The sequence below is a fragment of the Pan troglodytes genome, chromosome 18 (assembly GCF_028858775.2).
Source record: "Pan troglodytes isolate AG18354 chromosome 18, NHGRI_mPanTro3-v2.0_pri, whole genome shotgun sequence".
Taxonomy (NCBI): domain Eukaryota; kingdom Metazoa; phylum Chordata; class Mammalia; order Primates; family Hominidae; genus Pan; species Pan troglodytes.
The window spans coordinates 64779659-64797991 of NC_072416.2; the positions used below are offsets into that span (position 1 = coordinate 64779659).

At 42.5% G+C, this 18333-nt stretch overlaps 2 protein-coding genes across 29 annotated transcripts in view; both read right to left on the reverse strand.

Moving 5' to 3' along the window:
- The window catches only part of DYNC1LI2 (dynein cytoplasmic 1 light intermediate chain 2), a 30850-nt gene extending 29103 nt beyond the window's left edge, over positions 1 to 1747 (reverse strand). The window contains exons 1-2 of the mRNA XM_016929989.4: positions 1414 to 1747; positions 1202 to 1275 (exon numbers count right to left, since the gene is read on the reverse strand). Coding sequence (XP_016785478.1) covers positions 1202 to 1275; positions 1414 to 1520 — 181 coding nt within the window. The 5' untranslated portion in view covers positions 1521 to 1747. The remainder of the gene's footprint in view (positions 1 to 1201; positions 1276 to 1413) is intronic.
- Positions 1748 to 4557: 2810 nt separating this feature from the next.
- TERB1 (telomere repeat binding bouquet formation protein 1) overlaps positions 4558 to 18333 on the reverse strand; it is a 48524-nt gene continuing 34748 nt past the window's right edge. For 8 of the 28 annotated variants that reach the window (XM_001159574.8, XM_016929983.4, XM_054669388.2 and 5 more), the window contains 5 exons: positions 17034 to 17098; positions 16348 to 16443; positions 9054 to 9203; positions 8686 to 8751; positions 4558 to 5084 (listed from right to left, as the gene is read on the reverse strand). In XM_001159574.8, coding sequence (XP_001159574.2) covers positions 4897 to 5084; positions 8686 to 8751; positions 9054 to 9203; positions 16348 to 16443; positions 17034 to 17098 — 565 coding nt within the window. In that variant the 3' untranslated portion in view covers positions 4558 to 4896. Of the gene's footprint in view, positions 5085 to 7041; positions 7158 to 7835; positions 8752 to 9027; positions 9204 to 16347; positions 16444 to 17033; positions 17099 to 18333 lie in introns of those variants that run through there. The other 20 variants (XM_063797223.1, XM_063797213.1, XM_054669392.2 and 17 more) reach the window with 5 other exon arrangements.

Sequence of the window (18333 nt, forward strand, 5' to 3'; positions counted from 1 at the left end):
GCCTCTACCTTATTCAGGCCCTCTGCATCCAGACCAAGGTGAGGACCTGTCAGCCTGACTTCAGTATCTGCTCATTTTGAGCTACTGTCCCTCTGCAGGCAGCGTTCTTTCTAAAACTCAGATCTGGTGATCTTGATCCCCCACTTCTTGAAGATCTCTAAGGGTCCGGTATTACCTACCACAGTCAATTCCTGAGAAAGGTCACACATTCTAACAGTAGGAAAACTACTAAGGCAGTGATTCCCATGGGAATTGGGGGATGGAGGTGAGATAAAAGCCCTTCGAAAAATCAGAGAACTTCAGGAAACAGCACTAACTCTTCAGCCTTCCCACAATCTGCCCCCAAGTTACCTTAGCAGCCACCAACCACAAGGCGCTTCTAGCAGTTTCCAAACCCCACACCCTCTTGTCATCTGTGTCCCTGCATACTGACACTTTTCTGCAAAATACTCAACCCCCAAATCATCCTCCTTCACCAGCTCTAAGCAGTGTAATGCTTCCACAATAATCGGCATGGTGCAATGCAATCACCAATACATCTGTCTTCCACCAGACTGAGATTCTTCTATAGTGTTTAAGAGTCGCCTATGCTGAGCCTGTGCCCAGCCCACAGGTCCCAAGCAACAAATGGACTTGCTGTGTGAATGTACCCAAACTCCCTCACTTGAGGAGAGTGAGGCCAGAGGGAGTAAGGGACCTGACTCAGGTAACCTAGCAGTGAGGGCTAGCATAATGGAGGAAACGTCCCCAGTGCTGACTCTCTGTCCTCTGCAAAGTCCCTAAAACCTCGGACTATGCACTACTGATGAGGCTCAAAGAAGGCTCCCGTGGTCATTTCCCCACAGCTCCGAGCCCAGGTCACCTCGTTCTCCCACCTTCTCCACCTAACCTCATCTACTAGCTTCCCCTCTCCACGACCTCAATTTGGTAACCGTCGAGGCAATGAAGGCATAGAGGGCCAAGTGACTGAAACAATGTGCCGACAACCCCAAAGCACCACTACGCTCTCCAAAGAGGGCAGCATCCCACCCTCAGGCGCTGGAGGCTTGGCCACTCTCCAGCTGACCGGCCAGGGCCGACGGTCCCTTTCCCGCCAGGCTGCGGGCAGGCGGCTGGAACGGGGAAGGCGGGGACCTGAGGGAGGGGCGCCCGCCTCGCCCACCCCAGCGACCTGGGGCAACGCCCCGCCGCCGGCGCTCACCGAAGACCAGGATGTTCTTGCCGGACGGCAGCTTGGACCTGGCGCGGGTGGACACTTCGCTCAGAATGGAGGACCTGTGGCGACAATGGCAAGAGTGGTCAGCCCCGGGCCGGGCTGGGATGGCCCGGCTCGCGTCGGCCCCTCAGTGTGTCCGACGGTCCGGCCCAGAGGCCGCGCCCCCCACGGCCCGGCCCGACCGCCCGCGGCCTCACCATAGGCTCTGGCCTTCCTCTTCCTCACTGGTCAGGTCGCCGGCGGCCGCCACCGCGGGCCCGTTGGGACCTAGCAGCAGCTTCTTCTCCACCCCCACCGGCGCCATCTTGCCAACTGCAGCCACAAAGAGGGCCCTCCCCCGGGCCCGCCGAGGACCCGCGAGGACCCGGGCCGGGCCGCCCCCCGCTCGCCGTCCCTCGCGCCGCGCCGCCCGCCGACCTTGCCGCGGCGACTGCGCCGCCCAACGTGTCCTCTAGGTCTGCGATGGCCACGGGCTCCCACGGGTTGCGAGGCCGCCGAGGTGGCGGGCGGCGGTCAGGCAGCCGCCGGGGCAGCCGTGCGCGGGGAGGCGGTGGCAGGGGCGGGCACCGTCCGGACCGAGGGCGCGCTGGCGGCCTCTGCCGGCTGAGGGGCGCAGCGCAGCACCCCGCCACGCTCGCCGATTCCCCTGCGCCGTTGCGGGTCGGGCAGCCGGATGACTGACCCGAAAGCCTAGGCTTTGGGAATGAGACTGATGGACACAAAAGCGCCATTTATCTAGAGCTCACCATGTGCCAGAGTCACACATTATCTCACTGAATCTTATCTAACCCTTTCACAGATGAGGAACCTGAAGCTCAAAAAATTTAAGAAACCCACCCAAGGACCCAAGGCTAGAAGATAACATTCGGTACTTCTAATTTATTCCCCAACCTCGGACCATTATATCATGAACTTGGCCTAACCCTACTCAAGCCCTGCATTGAAAGACTAGCCTTAAGGAAGACCCCAGAATCCTCATAAATATCCTGCATTTCCCCATCCTCCTCCGAAGACTAAAGACTGTGAGGTAGTGCTCTTGACCGCAGTGCATAATACACTTAGCTTTGCTTTATTAACATGCTTTTTAAAATGATGTTTTCAGGGAGCCAGCATTTCACACCAGAAGAGGAGCCCTTAATTTCCTTGGGGGCCAGCTGGCAGGTGCAGAGCGGGGAGGAAAACGAAAGGGGATGGAAAAGGGAAAGAGCGGAGAGTAACCGAAGGAAAAACATACATTCCATTATCAAGCTTAATTTTAGGTGTGGCCTCTACTTGAGGGCTCTTGCCATTCTCTATGGAAACAGGCTAACAAGACATTTCTAAATATCACAAGGAAGTGGAATGTGGCAGAAAAGCACCACCTAAGTAGGTTTCAGATGAGTAGGATTGTGATCCTGATGCCAAAAAATCTGGCAGCATGAATTACGGGATAAAACAAATGGGCATATCATCTGCCAAACTGGATGTAAGGTTTAAACAAGACGAGAGTGAAAACCCACTGAGTTCCTCCCTTGGAAATCTGGGAAAATCAGGCAAAGTGCCAGAAGTCCTAAAAGGGCAAGCAGTGCTGAATTTTCACAGGACAGAAGATGGAGTTGAAAATTAAAGGCCAGTGAGCTTAATCAGCACTAAGTGAAATTTTGTGATTAAACATTAAAGGAAAAGACAGTACCAGATTTACACAGTATCTTTCTTTTTTGCAGGAGTACCAGGTAGGCGGATGCTGCAGATACAGCAAATGCAGATTTCAACAGGGCATTTGACAATTCACATCTTAGATGCGAAAGTGAAATCAATGCTGGATGATAGCACTGAGGCTTATTAAAGACTAGCCCAGAGGTGGCTGATGAAGAGGAGGGACCAGCAGATGAGGCTGCTAGGGGCCTGCCCAAACCTCCTGCCTTGGCCAGCCAATTCAGGGTGCCATCAGTGACTTGGATAAGAATACAGCAGCAGTCATGGAAGTTGTGGATGACCTGAAGCAGGAAGGGTTGCCTTATCTACTGCATGACAAACTGAGCAGAGACTAAATCTAACAAGTTGAAATTTAGCAGGAACTATTAAAGTCCTGTGGAAGAGTTTAACAAAAAAGCATAGGAAGGCCAGGTACGGTGGCTCACACCTGTAATCCCGGCACTTTGGGAGGCCGAGGCTGACGGATCACTTGAGGTCAGGAGTTCCAGACCAGCCTGTCCAACATGGCCAAACCCCGTCTCTACTAAAAATACAAAAAAAAAAAAAAAAATTAGCCAGGAATGGTGGCATCCGCCTGTAATCCCAGCTGCCTGGGAGGCTGAAGCACGATAATTGCTTGAACCCAGGAGACAGAGGCTGCAGTGAGTTGAGATCACACCACTGCACTCTAGCCTGGGCGACAGAGTAAGACTGTCAAATAAAGTAAAATTTAATTTAAAAATGCATAGGAATAGGATAGGAAATTATTTGAAATAAAAATGATAATCTAAACGTCATTACTGTATTAACTATAATCTAAGAGTTGGTCATGTAGAATGCCAAGAAACATCTTAGGGTAGAACCCATAAAACCTCACTGACGCTAACAAAGAAGCTAGCCCCCCATGCCAGTCAGGCTGGATTTCTTAGGGTGACATTTCTGGACACATTTTGCAAAGACAGAGGTATCCAGTGGTCAGTGACTAAACTCATAAGGGGACAAGACATTGTTCTGCTGCAACATGAAGTAACTAGGGCTCATCAATATGAAGGATAAAGATACAGAGGGAGAAGAAGGGAAAGTGTAGACATTTCTGAAAAGCTAAAGCAAATAAACATACACCAAAAAGAAGTGAACCTGACTATATGATGTGGGAGTATTCAAAGCAACTGCATAATTAGTCTTTAGAAGAAGAAACTTTTTTTTTTTTCCTCTAGGATACTACAGTAAACAGTAGAACAGGGAACTTTTTTAAGAGATAGGGTCTTGCTCTCGTCCAGGCCAGAGTACAGTGAAACACTCATAACTAACTACAACCTCGAACTCCTGGGCTCAAGCGATCCTCCCACCTCAGCCTCTCAAGTAGTTAGGACCACAGGGGCATGCCACCACATCCAGCTAATTTTTAAATTTTTTTGTAAAGATAGGGGTCTCACTATGTTGCCCAGGCTGGTCTCAAACTCCTTGCCTCAAGTGATCCTCCCACATTGGCCTCCCAAAGTGCTAGGATTACAAATATGGGCCACCACCACAGCCAAGGAAACATTTTAATTAACAAAATGTCAAATATTGATTTAGTGTATGGGAACCTTAGTTAAATAGCTTGGGGAACTATTCTTTCTGAATTCTGGGGAGGGACTTTTGTACCATATAAAAATACTAAAATCCAAATGTCCCACATAGTATTTATTGCAATATAATGTCAAATAACATTTAAAGGCTAATTCTTTTCTCTGTGTCCTTTAAGCTTAAGGAAAAATTAAAGCATATTCCTAAACAAATGTTTGATCTTATGAAGGAATTTTCTTACTAATCCGTACACTGATGATATATTTGCTTTATAAATCATTGTAATTTGATGAGTTTCAGCATCACAAAAACTGTTTAATGAAAACTGTATCATTTCCACACTCCTTCTCATGAGAGTTTAGAAAAATACTTTAAATGTATCTTTCAAGGCACTGTATTTTAAGAATCCAAACTAAAAACTGACAGTCTTCTTTCAATCAAGAAGCTGCACACGTGGGGTGTTTGGTCAGCTTGTGGTATTTGTGAGCAAGGTCCACAGCCTTCCGTCCTTGCTGAAAGGGGAAAGACCACAAAATTGAATTCCAGTGATTTCCCATTTTCTTAACTCCATTGAAAAGGTAATTTACTTCTTCTTCAGTAAAGTTTTTGCGAATTCTTCTTTTTTCTATAATTAGAATTGTAGAATATATTAGTATTTGCTGAACAAAGGTCCTGAGATGCACATAAGTGCTTATTTGGATATGCTTAACTTATACCTAAGGATATAAACTACAGAGTGAGAAATGCCAGGGCTTCTCATCATGTGGAAACCCACTTCAATTTTAAAAACCTGACTGCCTAATATTAAGCTAGTTGCTATCACTGTGACTTCTTCAGTAATTATAACTTAATTGACAGTAGTAATACAACATCTTTCAATCAAGAAACAAAAGTTTATAAACATTTGATTGTTAATTCAACATTCCTGTGAGGACAGTTAACAAACATCTTACCGGCCAGGCACGGTGGCTTACGCCTATAATCCCAGCACTTTGGGAGGCTGAGGAAGGTGGATTACTTGAGGTCAGAAGTTCGAGACCAGCCTGGTCAACATGGCAAAAATCTCTCTCCACCAAAAATACAAAAAGTAGCCAGGCATGGTGGCACATGACTGTAGTCCCAGCTTCTCGGGAGGCTGAGGCACAAGAATTGCTTAAACTCGGGAGGCAGAGGTTGCAGTGAGCTGACAGCACACCACTGCACTCCAGCCTGGGCAACAGAGCAAGACTCTGTCTCAAAATATATAAATAAATAAAAATAAAAAACAGCTTACGTATCTTAGAGATACAGTCTTCCCAAAGGGCTCCATAACTTGATAGAATAGAAAAGAATATCAACACTTGTTAAATATTAGGTTTGATAATATTTTTAAGAATAAGGGTCTTTTGAAATTTGCTTTTAAAAACACATGGTCAGCTAGATCAAAACTCAAAATATAGGCTGCACAATGAGGAAGGAAGTTTTTAACTATTTGGTTTTTAAGGGATACTTTCTATAAAGAAAGAATATACAGCTGGTATCTGTAAACAAATATTTTCTGGTGATGATTACTAGGAAATAGTTTTCTTTAAGCTTTTTCATTCATTATTATCTCATGTTATCAATGTGGGTAGATGCTGGTGAGGAGAAGTTTTTTGTATGTCCAGTTGAGGCTGTTATTTACTTTCGTAGTACTGGGTGCAGTTGTCCTGGGTCACCCTTAGAAAACCTTGCCCTTGCAGGCCAAGACAGCCATTTGTTTACCTTTTCTAAGAGCCACAGTTCACACCTTTTAAAACAGATGAAAAAATCTTCCCAGCAGAAGGTTGAGATATCAGTGTAAATGTCTGATTATTACTTAATAGTATTATTTAGAATGTAAGCTCCATGAGGGCAGCAATTTTGATCTATTTTATTCACCATTGTATCCCCAGTGCTTAGAATAGTATCTGACACATAGTAGGTAGTCAATAAATACTTGTTGAGAGAAAAAATTTATTGGTAAAACTATCTCAAAGCTTATCAATGAAATTATTCTTTCATTTTGGGTGTACTGGAAAACTGCGGCTATCCAAGAAATAGGTTTCAACTTCCCTTGCTAAATGATTTGAACCCATAATAATCAGGACTAGATTCGTTACTATAACTTTCAGGATATTGAGCCCTGGAGTTGATCATGTAAAGCCCCACTTTTCCATTGTGGCTGCCATCTCCCTGACTTTTATACTTAATATCTGTGCCCAAATCCTCAAAGATTCCTACAGCAGAGTACTGAGCAGCCTGGAAGAAGGAAGCAGCTCTCTACACCCCAAGCTCCCCGCTCTGTGACTTCTTTAGTGCTCCTCGTAATATTAGGTATTAGGGAAGAGCAAGGGAAAATGGGCAAGAGGGCTTAATTCTAAGGACTCTTTTATTTTTCAAGCCCTCTCAAAACACCAATCCATCCTGAAATAGAGACTTGGGGAAATCTGTAAATGCTTAGGACAGTGGTTCCTTCTCAGAAGAATGGGCTCACATTTGAGTATAAAGTATAATTAAATGAATGGTGGTGAGTATCCTAAAAAAAGGTTAAGTTTATCAAGGGGGAAAAAATGGCAACATACCAAATATTCCTGGCCGGCTTGTGAAAGAGATGTAAGAATCACTACTTTCTCAAGGTTCCTTTCTAAATTCTAAAAAGTAGGCCAGATTATTTGGTTTTAGCTAAAGCAAGTCTTACCTACAAAAAAAAAGGCATGTTTTTCTGAGCTCGATGTCACTTAACAGTATATAGGACTGCTGTATATAATCATTGTATAACCATTATTATGCACATTTCATGAAGTTCTGCAAATTATTTTAATATGCAAATAGATTACAGCATATTTTTCATTGTTACATACTTGCTTTGAAGACATGTTGCTGAAAAACACCTATTATTAATTTGATGCCAAGCCCTTGTCAAGAACAAGATCTCCAAGTGCATGATGTTTCTATGAAAAAACACCCATTTTCTAACAATTACTATAGAAAACATTACTTCAGAAAGTGGGCTCATCTGTAGTGGTACTATACTTAATTATAATTTGCATGCAGAACTTTTAATCTAGAAAAAGACTCAGATATAAAAAGCAAATTTGAAATTTCCTTGAAAGTTTTGGCAGTGAAAATAGACAAATAAATATATGTGGCAAAATGCTTCCTGAATGTATCACGTCCAAATGTCTAAATAACAGAGTGGCTCTATAGATGTTACTAATTAATATATCCAACCTATTTTAGTCTGCAGGTATTAACTCCGTAGGAATAAAAGAAAATGATGATGTTATTTAAGTTTCTGATACATCGGAAATGGTGATCAATGTGAAATGTTAACCCTATAGTTAAATAAAAATTCCCATAAATTAACTAATTGTTTAAGAGGCATTTTTATTTCTCAAGCAGAGTTTTAAAGTTTATACTATTTGTCTCTTCAATTTTTATTGTTTCAAGCACTATAGTTATGAACAAAAACCTGCAAAGTCTCTCTGAAGCACTTGTGCATAATAATTTTGTTCTTAAAATAGAAATGTGAGACAAGGGCTTCTGGAGAATGGCTTTTTGAATCTAAGTTCTGCCACTTACCAAGTATTAATAATTATGCCTTACAATAGGAGCAAATTAATATCTTACAATATTGCTATAGGAATTAAAGGAAATAATATCTATACAACACCTAACACCTAGCAGGTGCTTAATAAATGTTAGTTTCCTCCTGCTCCTTCCCCTGCTGGCAGGCAATGAGTGAGCAAGCAACATGAAGGGAAGAGGAAAGTCTCTTTTATTAGAAGGTCTGACCCTCATCAGAGGCAAGGTTTATCATTTAAGATCCATTAATAATGAGACTGAGAACAACCACTCAGCTGTTCTTTCTCAGAAATATATGAAATTTAAGTTCATTTAAAAATTAAATATATTCAGCCAGGTGCAATGGCTCATGCCTGAAATCCCAGCACTTTGGGAGGCCAAGGTGGGCGGATCACTTGAGGTCAGGAGTTTGAGACCAGCCTGGCCAACATGACAAAACCCCATCTCTACTAAAAATACAAAAACCAGCAGGGTGTGGTGGCACATGTCTGTAATCCCAGCTACTTAGGAGGCTGAGGCAGGAGAATCCCTTGAACCTGGGAGGCGGAGGCTGCAGTGAGCCGAGATTGCTCCACTGCACTCCATCCTGGGTAAAGAGCCAGACCCTGTCTCAAGAAAAAAAAAAAATTAAATATATTCACTTATTCCTCCAGGGGTAGTAGATTCATTACTGAGTCGTTGTCTTCTACGTGGGGTCAGCAGAATTTCTGAAAAATATGGAAAACATTTAGCACATTTAGCGTATCAATCTGAGTAATAGCATATCAATTCCATTAGTATATTTCCTTTATTCCCCCGTCTAGTGGGAATACTTAGATAGATTAGGAAGAATTTTTAAACCAACAGTCTAAGACTACTCCCTGGGTACATCTTCAATTACTTGTTGCTTAGAGACAGATTTTCTTTTTAAGATTATTTTATCCTCTAGTTTTTAATATATTTAATGCTTTAGATAACAGTTCAGAAGGTATAGCCATAATTACAATTTTAAAGCTGCTGAATTAATTACTTTTGTTACAGATAAGTGATTTCCTTAGTTCACTTTTATATCTGTCTTCAGCTTCCACAATGACTTTGTGACGATCACATTGGTATGGGCAAGAGTGCAAGAGCTTGCTAAAGTTTCGGCTATTCAGGGATTTTTCTACTGCTATGCAACCTAAAAGAAAACAAATTAAAGTTATGTGTACATGTCACAAAATATCTAGTAACAAATCTATGATAGCAAATATCTATATGATGGTAACTGAAGTAAAATCAGGAACTATAAACACCTCAAGAAGCTCAAAATCATATGAGGGAGTAAAGACAACAAATACAACAGAGTGAAATAAGTGCTGGGAGGGAGGTATGAACAGTTACGGTGCTTTAGAAAAAGAGCATCTAGGCCGGCCACGGTGGCTCATGCCTGTAATCCCAGCACTTTGGGAGGCCAAGGTGGGGGGATCATGAGGTCAGGAGTTCGAGACCAGCCTGGCCAATATGGTGAAACCTCGTCTCTACTAAAAATACAAAAATTAGCAGGGTGTGGTGGCATGCACCTGTAGTCCCAACTGCTTGGGAGGCTGGGGCAGGAGAATCACTTGAATCCAGGAGGTGGAGGTTTCAGTGAGCTGAGATTGTGCCACTGTACTCCAGCCTGGGCAACAGAGCAAGACTCTGTCTCAAAAAAAAAAAAAAAAGGAAAGAAAGAAAGAAAAGAAAAGAAAAAGAGCAACTAGAGCGGGCGCAGTGGCTCACGCTGTAATTCCAGCATTTTGGGAGGCTGAGGTGGGCTGATCACAAGGTCAGGAGTTTGAGACCAGCCTGGCCAATATGGTGAAACCCCATCTCTTCTAAAAATACAAAAATTAGCCAGGCATGGTGGCGGGTGCCTGTAGTCCCAGCTACTTGGGAGGCTGAGGCAGGAGAATCGCTTGAACCCGCCAGGCGGAGGTTGCAGTGAGCTGAGATCACGACTGCACTCCAACCTGGGTGACAGAGCGAGACTCCATCTCAAAAAAAAAAAAGAAAAGAAAAGAAAAGAAAAAGAGCATCTAGGTTGGGTGCAATGGCTCATGCCTGTAACCCCAGCACTTTGGGAGGCTGAGGCGGGCTGATCACAAGGTCAGGAGTTCGAGACCAGCCTGGCCAATATGGCGAAACCCCGTCTCTACTAAAAATACAAAAATTAGCCAGGCGTGGTGGTGGGTGCCTGTAGTCCCAGCTACTTGGGAGGCTGAGGCAGGAAAATCGCTTGAACCCGCCAGGCGGAGGTTGCAGTGAGCTGAGATCGCGACTGCACTCCAACCTGGGCGACAGAGCGAGACTCCATCTCAAAAAAAAAAAGAAAAAAATAAAAGAAAAAGAAAAAAGAAAAAAGAGCATCTAGGCTGGGTGCAGTGGCTCATGCCTGTAACCGCAGCACTTTGGGAGGCCGAGGTGGGCAGATCACTTGAGGTCAGGAGTTCAAGACCAGCCTGGCCAACATGACAAAACCCCGTCTCTACTCAAAATACAAAAAGTAGCCGTGCATGACGGCAGGTGCCTGTAATCCCAGCTACTTGGGAGGCTGAGGTGGAAGAATTACTTGAACCTGGAAGGCAGAGGTTGCAGTGAGCTGAGACTGTACCATTGCACTCAAGCCTGGGTGACAGAACAAGACTCTGTCTCAAAAAAAAAAAAAAAAAAAAAAGAAAGAAAGAAAGAAAAGAAAAGAGCATCTAGGGTTGAAGGGTTGAGAGTGGTGGCTCATGCCTGTAATCCCAGCACTTTGGGAGGCCAAGGTGGGAGGATCACTTGGGCTCAAGAATTCAAGACCATCCTGGGCAACATAGTGAGACCCTGTCCCTACCAAAAAAAATATTAGCCGGGTGTGGTGGCACACATCTGTAGTCCTAGTTACTTAAGAGGCTGAGGCAGGAGAATCCCTTGAGACCAGGAGTTCAAGGCTGCAGTGAGCCATGATCACACCACTACACAGAATAAGACCCTGTTTCTTAAAAAAAAAAGACAGCTCACGCCTGTAATCCCAGCACTTTGGGAGGCCTAGGCGGGCAGATCACAAGGTCAGGAGATGGAGACCACCCTGGCCAACATGGTGAAACCCCGTCTCTACTAAAAACACAAAAATTAGCTAAGTGTATTGGCGCGCCCCTGTAATCCCAGCTACTCGGGAGGCTGCGGCAGGAGAATCGCTTGAACCCGGGAGGCAGAGACTGCAGTGAGCCGAGATCACGCCGCTGCACGCCAGCCTGGCGACAGAGTGAGACTCTATCTCAAAAAAAAGAAAAAGGAATATCTAGTTTGTCTGGTTTTGAGCAAGAGTCCCTGTTAAGGGAAGATATCCAAAAGAAGTGATCCTTAAGCTCAGTCATCTTTTTTGTTTTTAACATTTTATTATGTAAAATTTCAAACACTGAACTCCCATATATCTATCACCCAGCTTCAATAATTATTAACTCATGGCTAATCATGTTTTATTTATACCTCTACCTACTCAGCTCTGTCCCCACGTATGCACTGGATTATGACACCTGGAATTTACATTAAAGTATCATTTCATCTGTAAATACTTCACATGCATCCTTAACAGATAAGGAATTGTTTTTTGTTTGTTTGTTTTTTTTCCTGTGACAGGGTCTCCCTGTCACCCAGACTGGAGTGCAGTGGTATGATCACAGCTCACTTTTAGCCCTGACCTCCTGGGCTCAAGTGATCCTCCAGCCTCAGTCTCCTAAGTAGCTACAACTACAGGCATGCTCCACCACACCTGGCTAATTTTTTATTTTTTGTAGACACAGGGTCTCCTTACATTCCCAGGGCTGGTCTCAAACTCCTGGGCTTAAGTAATCCTCTCCCCTCAGCCTCCCAAAGTGCTGGGATTACAGGTGTGAACCACTGCACCCAGCCAGGACTTTTTTTTTTTTCTGAGATAGTGTCTCACTCTGTCACCCAGACTGGAGTGCAGTGGCATGATCTCAGCTCACTACAACCTTAACCTCCTGGGCTTAAGCAATCCTCCCACCTCAGCCTCCCAAGTAGCTGGGACTACAGGCATGCAACACCACACTCAGCTAATTTTTGTATTTTTTTTAGAGACGGGTTTCACTATGTAGCCCAAGCTGTTCTCGAATTCCTGGGCTCAAGTGATCCACCTGCCTCAGCCTCCCAAAGTGCTGAGCTATAGGCATGAGCTACCACCACACCCGGCCAGGACTCCTTTTTGTAAACAGATAAAACTATTATGACACCTAAAAAATCATGCTTAATATAATCTAACATCTAGTGTTCAATTTTCCCTATCAATTCAAAAATTTCTTTTGAAAGTTGGTTGTTGGAATCATGATCCAAATAAGGTTCATCATTACTTTTTTTTTTTTTAAGAGACAGGGTCTCACTATGTTGCTCAGGCTGGACTTGCACTCCTGGGCTCAAGCAATCCTCCCACCTTAGCCTCCCACGTAGCTGGAACTACAGACACACGCACCACTGTGTCTGACTTACATTCGGTTAACATATGTCAAGGTGCTTTTAATCTACCAGTTCCCCTCTCTTCCTTGTCATTTACTTACTGAAGATACTAGGTCATTTGTACTATAGTTTCTCAAAGGCTAAGTTTTGCTGATTGCATCCTAGTTGTGTCCTTTAAAATGTTGTTGTGTGTCCTATAAACTAGTAATTAAATCTAAATGATTGGTCAGATTCAGGTTCAAGTGTTTTTACTAGAATTCCATGAAGGTAGTATTGTATGTTTCTTACTGTATCATATTAAGAGGTACATATTGTCCGTCTCTCTCTTTTTTAAAAAAGAAATTGTAATTGGGCAGCCTCTTGAGCCAATAGGGTTAGAAAAACTCCCTCTTTTTTTAAATATTAAGATAGATCAGCAGCAAACCACCATGGCACATGTTTACCCACGTAACAAACCTGCACATCCTGCACATGTATCCCTGAACTTAAAATAAAAGTTGGAAAAACATTTTTTAAAAAAAGATAGATTCATAGGTTCAGATAATGTCAGCCATGTCCATCCAGTATAAAGTTCTCCATCAGTTTGTCACCTAATTGTATTAGTGGCCCATTCCTAAAGGACTAGAAGTTGGCCACGCAGATAGTTGGCTGAGATGAAGACATTTCAGTACAATAAAGATGTGCAAAACCACTGAAGTGTGAAAAAGCATAGTATTCAGAGCATCATGGACACTCTAATATGGCTAGAGTACAGAGAAGTATGGGAGAAAAGCTGGGGATGGGAAGGGTTGCAGGGAACGAGACCAAGAAAAGTCTTGAAAGCCATGCTAAGGAATTTTAACTCTCTTCAAGGCAACAGGGAGGAACATAGAGATACTTATTAAAAGCAGGAAGATGACACAATTTCATTTGTCTTGTAGAAAGGGCACCTGAAGGCAAGAGGATCAGTTGAGAGGTTACTTTAGTAGTCCGGAAAATAAATGAAGGGATTTTGAAACCAGGCATTTGCGGGGAGAATGGAGAGATTTCTGAGGTAAAATTAGCAGGGTTTGATGAATAATGAGCTGTTGGGATAAGGGAAACATTTAGGATAATTCTCAAGAAATTCAGTACTTGATCAAATGGCAAAGTTTGAAATAACCATAGCACATTTCTAGCAGATTCAGAGTAAATGTACAGTAAAATTTAACAAGTGGAAGCAGGACAAAATTCCATACAACTTTGAAAGCCAGGCAGAGAGGTTGATTCAGTGGGTTACAGAGAAGCACTGAGGGTTCTTTAGCATGATGACACGATAAAGCACATATTAAGAAGATAAGTTAACAGTGATATGCATATTATACTTGGGAGTTGGAGAGGCTTGAGACAAAGACTGCTAGAAAATTGCTGCGATAATTTAGGCATGAAACAAAAAGGGCCTATGTGGCAAAAAAGAACAAAATTTGATAGACTAGAAATAAGGGACGGAACGAGAGAGAACAGTCATGGATGATTCAAGGCTTAAAGTCTGGGAGACCAGACAAATAGTGGCAACACTGACAGAAATGCAGTGAGTTGGGAGGCCAATTTAAAAGGAAGAAAGATGCTGTGGATGTTGTGTTTAGGATACATTAAGCTTAAAGTAACAAGAAGATATTGAAGTGGGTATGTGCTGAGAACTACTGGAAATGAAAGAATAAGGCTATAGCCCACGTTAGAAGCCAAAAGTCAAGATACATATTTGAAAACCATCAATAAAATGATAGATGATGCTACAAAAGTAAATGTAGTGAAAGAACTGCGTAGGTGCTATAGACCAGGTCTTGAGGAGAATACTTGTGGCAATCTGGCAAGAAGAGAAAGATAAAGGTGAAGACTGAGTTCTATTCATCTTCGATTCCAGTGCCAGCCAAGGACTAAGCACTCCATAATGTTTGTGGAATGAATGAATGGTAACTAGGGGAGAAAGGAACAAGGAAATAACCATCTCATACAAACTAAGCAATTACAGAACATCCACTCTGCCACCTAGAATACTTTTGACCAGAGATTCCCAAACTTTCTAGGTTCATGGCACCTCTAAGCCAAAAGAAATGCCTAATGATTCTGTCAGATCCAAAACAACTTAATAAGTATTTATGTTCTAACAACTTAGTAGCCATTTGAAAAAATAATACAATTAAACTGAAAGAAATATTTGTACTTTTTTATTGTTATTAAATACATTTACTTTCTTTCTTTCTTTTTTTTTTGGAGACAGAATCTCGCTCTGTCACCAAGGCTGGAGTGCAATGGCATGATCTCAGCTCACTGCAACCTCTGCCTCCCAGGTTCAAGCAATTCTCCTGTCTCAGCCTCCCGAGTAGCTGGGATTACTGGCTCATGCTGCCATGCCCAGCTAATTTTTTGTATTTTAGTAGAGACAGGGTTTCACCGTGTTGACCAGGCTGGTCTTGAACTCCTGAGCTCAGGTAATCCACCCGCCTCGGCCTCCCAAAGTGCTAGGATTACAGACATGAGGCACCACACCCGGCCTAATACATTTACTTTCTAATGGTATATGTGCATCTGCTGGGAGGAGTGGATGAATAATTGAAAGGATAGCAAATCAAACAAACTATTGGGTATTTTTTTAAGATGAGGAAAAATGAGCATAGTTCAAGGTGAAACAAAAGGAGTTAATGAATAGAATGGAAGTGAAGAGAAAGATTTTGCAATTAGTATTAAAATGTGGAGAAAAAAAAGATATGAGATTCAGCTTACGGCCGGACATCAGTTTTAGAAGAATAGAGATAACCTCTTCATCCAAGAGGGAAGAACAATGATGTTCTGAGCCGAATATAGAGAACCTCAATTTTGTCCATACAGCAGAGTACAACAGCAAGATGAAAAAAGAGGAAATACCAGGGTGTGAAGGAGGAGGAGAAGGGATGGAATAAGTATTGTGGAACATTTACAAGAGCCCTGCAGAAAAAACAAATAATGAACATGAAACAGTAGAAACATTTACATATTATAAATATAAAAATAGGTATTTTTAAAACTTAATGCCTATGTTTACAGGATAATCCAGAATGCATACCTAGTAATAACGGCTCTCTGAAAACATTAAAAAATGTTTATTTTACTCAGTAAGGTTAAATTCATAGATGGTATTACGACAAAAAGATAATAAAGTAATAAAAAGGTACTAACTGTGTTTATTCATACATACAAATATTGGAAGCTCAGCCTGATGCTGATAAAAGGTGTTTTTTTTGTTTTGCTTTGTTTTTAATTATAGAGACAAGGTCTCGCTATGTTGACCATGCTGGTTTTGAACTCCTGGCCTCAAGAAATCCTCCAGCCTTGGCCTTCCAAAGTGTTGAGATTACAGCTGCCTCACCTGGCCCAGATAGAAGATATTAATTTGAATGCTTTGATATTCCACAGTATTATTTCTCCAAAGGGAACAAAGTAAATCATACATGTAGAACTATTATAAATTCTAGTTAATTACAATAAGCGTGGTGGCTCATGTCTGTAATCCCAGCACTTTGAGAGGCTGAGGCAGGCAGATTATTTGAGGTCAGGAGTTCAAGATCAGTTTGGCCAACATGGTAAAAACCTGCTCTACGAAAAAATACAAAAAAAAAAAAAAAATTAGCCAGGTGTGGTAGTGGGCACCTGTAATCCCAGCTACTTGGGAGGCTGAGGCACAAGAACTACTTGAACCTGGGAGGTGGAGAGTGCAGTGAGCCAAGATCGCGCCACTGCACTCCAGCCTGGGTGACAGAGTAAGACTCTGTATCAAAAAAAAAAAAAAAAAAATTTCTAGTTAATATCATAGAAGGCTTTGACTGTGAAACAACTGCAATTAAAAAAATACTTACCTGAGCACCTATACGTCAACATTTTGGAACAACTGGGAGTTGCTAGAAAACTGACTACTTCTTTATTTATTATATCTGAACATAATGTAAATGGATCTGAAAAAAATTGCAAAATGAAGGATTTTTGGATTAATGAAAAGAATCAGATATTTTCAAGATTTATTAAATATCAAGCTTTTCATAAACCTTAGCCTAGTACTATGCCTCCAGTCATGCTGGTGAATAAACAGAAAGATTCTGGATCTTAATGGAAGGCATTTACAACAGAAAGAGTCAAAGGTGTGGCTTATGCTTTAGAGGGCCAATATAGCAATGGACTTTTTTTTTTTTGAGATGGAGTCTCACTCTGTCGTCCAGGCTGGAGTGCAGTGGCATGATCTCGGCTCACTGCAACCTCCGCCTCCTGTTGAAGCAGTTCTCCTGCGTCAGCCTCCAGAGTAGCTGGGATTACAGGTGCCCACCACCGCACCTGGCTAATTTTTGTATTTTTAGTAGAGACAGGGTTTCACCATGTTGGCCAGACTGGTCTTGAACTCCTGACCTCAACTGATCTGCCCACCTAGGCCTCCCAAAGTGCTGGGATTACAGGCGTGAGCCACCGCACCCAGTCAATGTGCATTTTTAGCTATATTGGTTACCTAAATATCTGTTTTATTAAAAAACCAAAGAAACATTTTTAATCATACCTGTTACTGGTAACTGCTGCTTTATATTTTTGGCAATGTGAACTGGGTGTTTAAAAACATGGTCACTAAAAGAAAATAGACACCAGATTACTAAAAGTAAACATACTGTTTGGTGTGTGGACCAATGTTTCTGTAAGCAGTGTTGTGATTTTCGGTGTTTGGTGGGCAAAAGCAACCTGGAATCACGATCAACCACAATCTACCAAATTCTGCCAAAGTAGGGCCTGCAACAATTACAGCTGTGTTTCTAGAGCTAGAGTCAAACAAGACTCCAGAGGGCAACAGTATTGATGCCAGAAGAAACATGGAAGAAAAAGATTATAAAAAGAAGGAAGTAGGAGAGATGAAGGCAAAAAGGAGAGAACAAAATCAGTGGGAGCAAAAATGAACATGGGTGCAGGATGGCAAAGTGCTAACAACAATCATTTAAAGACCTGAATTTAAAAATCCTTCCTAACCCCCAAAACATTTGTATGTTTGAACCCTGTAGTCCTTGATGAATAAATACAAGTTTTGATTATACTGTCACAATGATTAACGGGCAGTACAGAAAAAGGCAAGAACTGTAGATCAGATAGTAGGCATAGCAGTAGCTTTATAGTTATAGCTATCTGTCCATGTACGTATATTTGTAGGAGCTACTACATAGGAGAAAAAAAGCATTTCAAAGAGATGAAAATATTAATAAGTTGGCTGAGGTAGAAATATGGCTAACCCTAGCCGGGTGCGGTGGTTCACGCCTGTAATCCCAGGATTTTAGGAGGCTGAGGCAGGCAGATCACCTGAGGTCGGGAGTTCAAGGCCAGCCTGACCAACATGGAGAAACTCCATCTCTACTAAAAATACAAAAAATTAGCCAGGCGTGGTGGCACATGCCTGTAATCCCAGCTACTCGGGAGGCTGAGGTAGGAGAATCACTTGAACCCGGGAAGTGGAGGTTGCGGTGAGCCAAGATCATGCCATTGCACTCCAGCCTGGGCAACAAGAGCGAAACTTTCTCAAAAAAAAAAAAAAAAAAGAAAAGAAAAAGAAAAAAGGAAAAGAAATACGGCTAACTCTATAGGAGAAAGAAGGGTATGGGTGGAAAGCTTGGGATGGAGGTCAAGAAGGCTGGCCCAGGACCATATCTTACTGCTTCCCAATTCCCATACCTGAGCAATCAAGTTAAAATTAACATCAAGAATGGTCTTGAAACAGATAAAAGGGGTGGTATTGGTGTAACCCTTCTTCCTGGTACTTAGTTTACCCTTCAACCTGCCTGAAATGTAGCAGCATCCTCTTCATTTTTCCCAAGTACAGT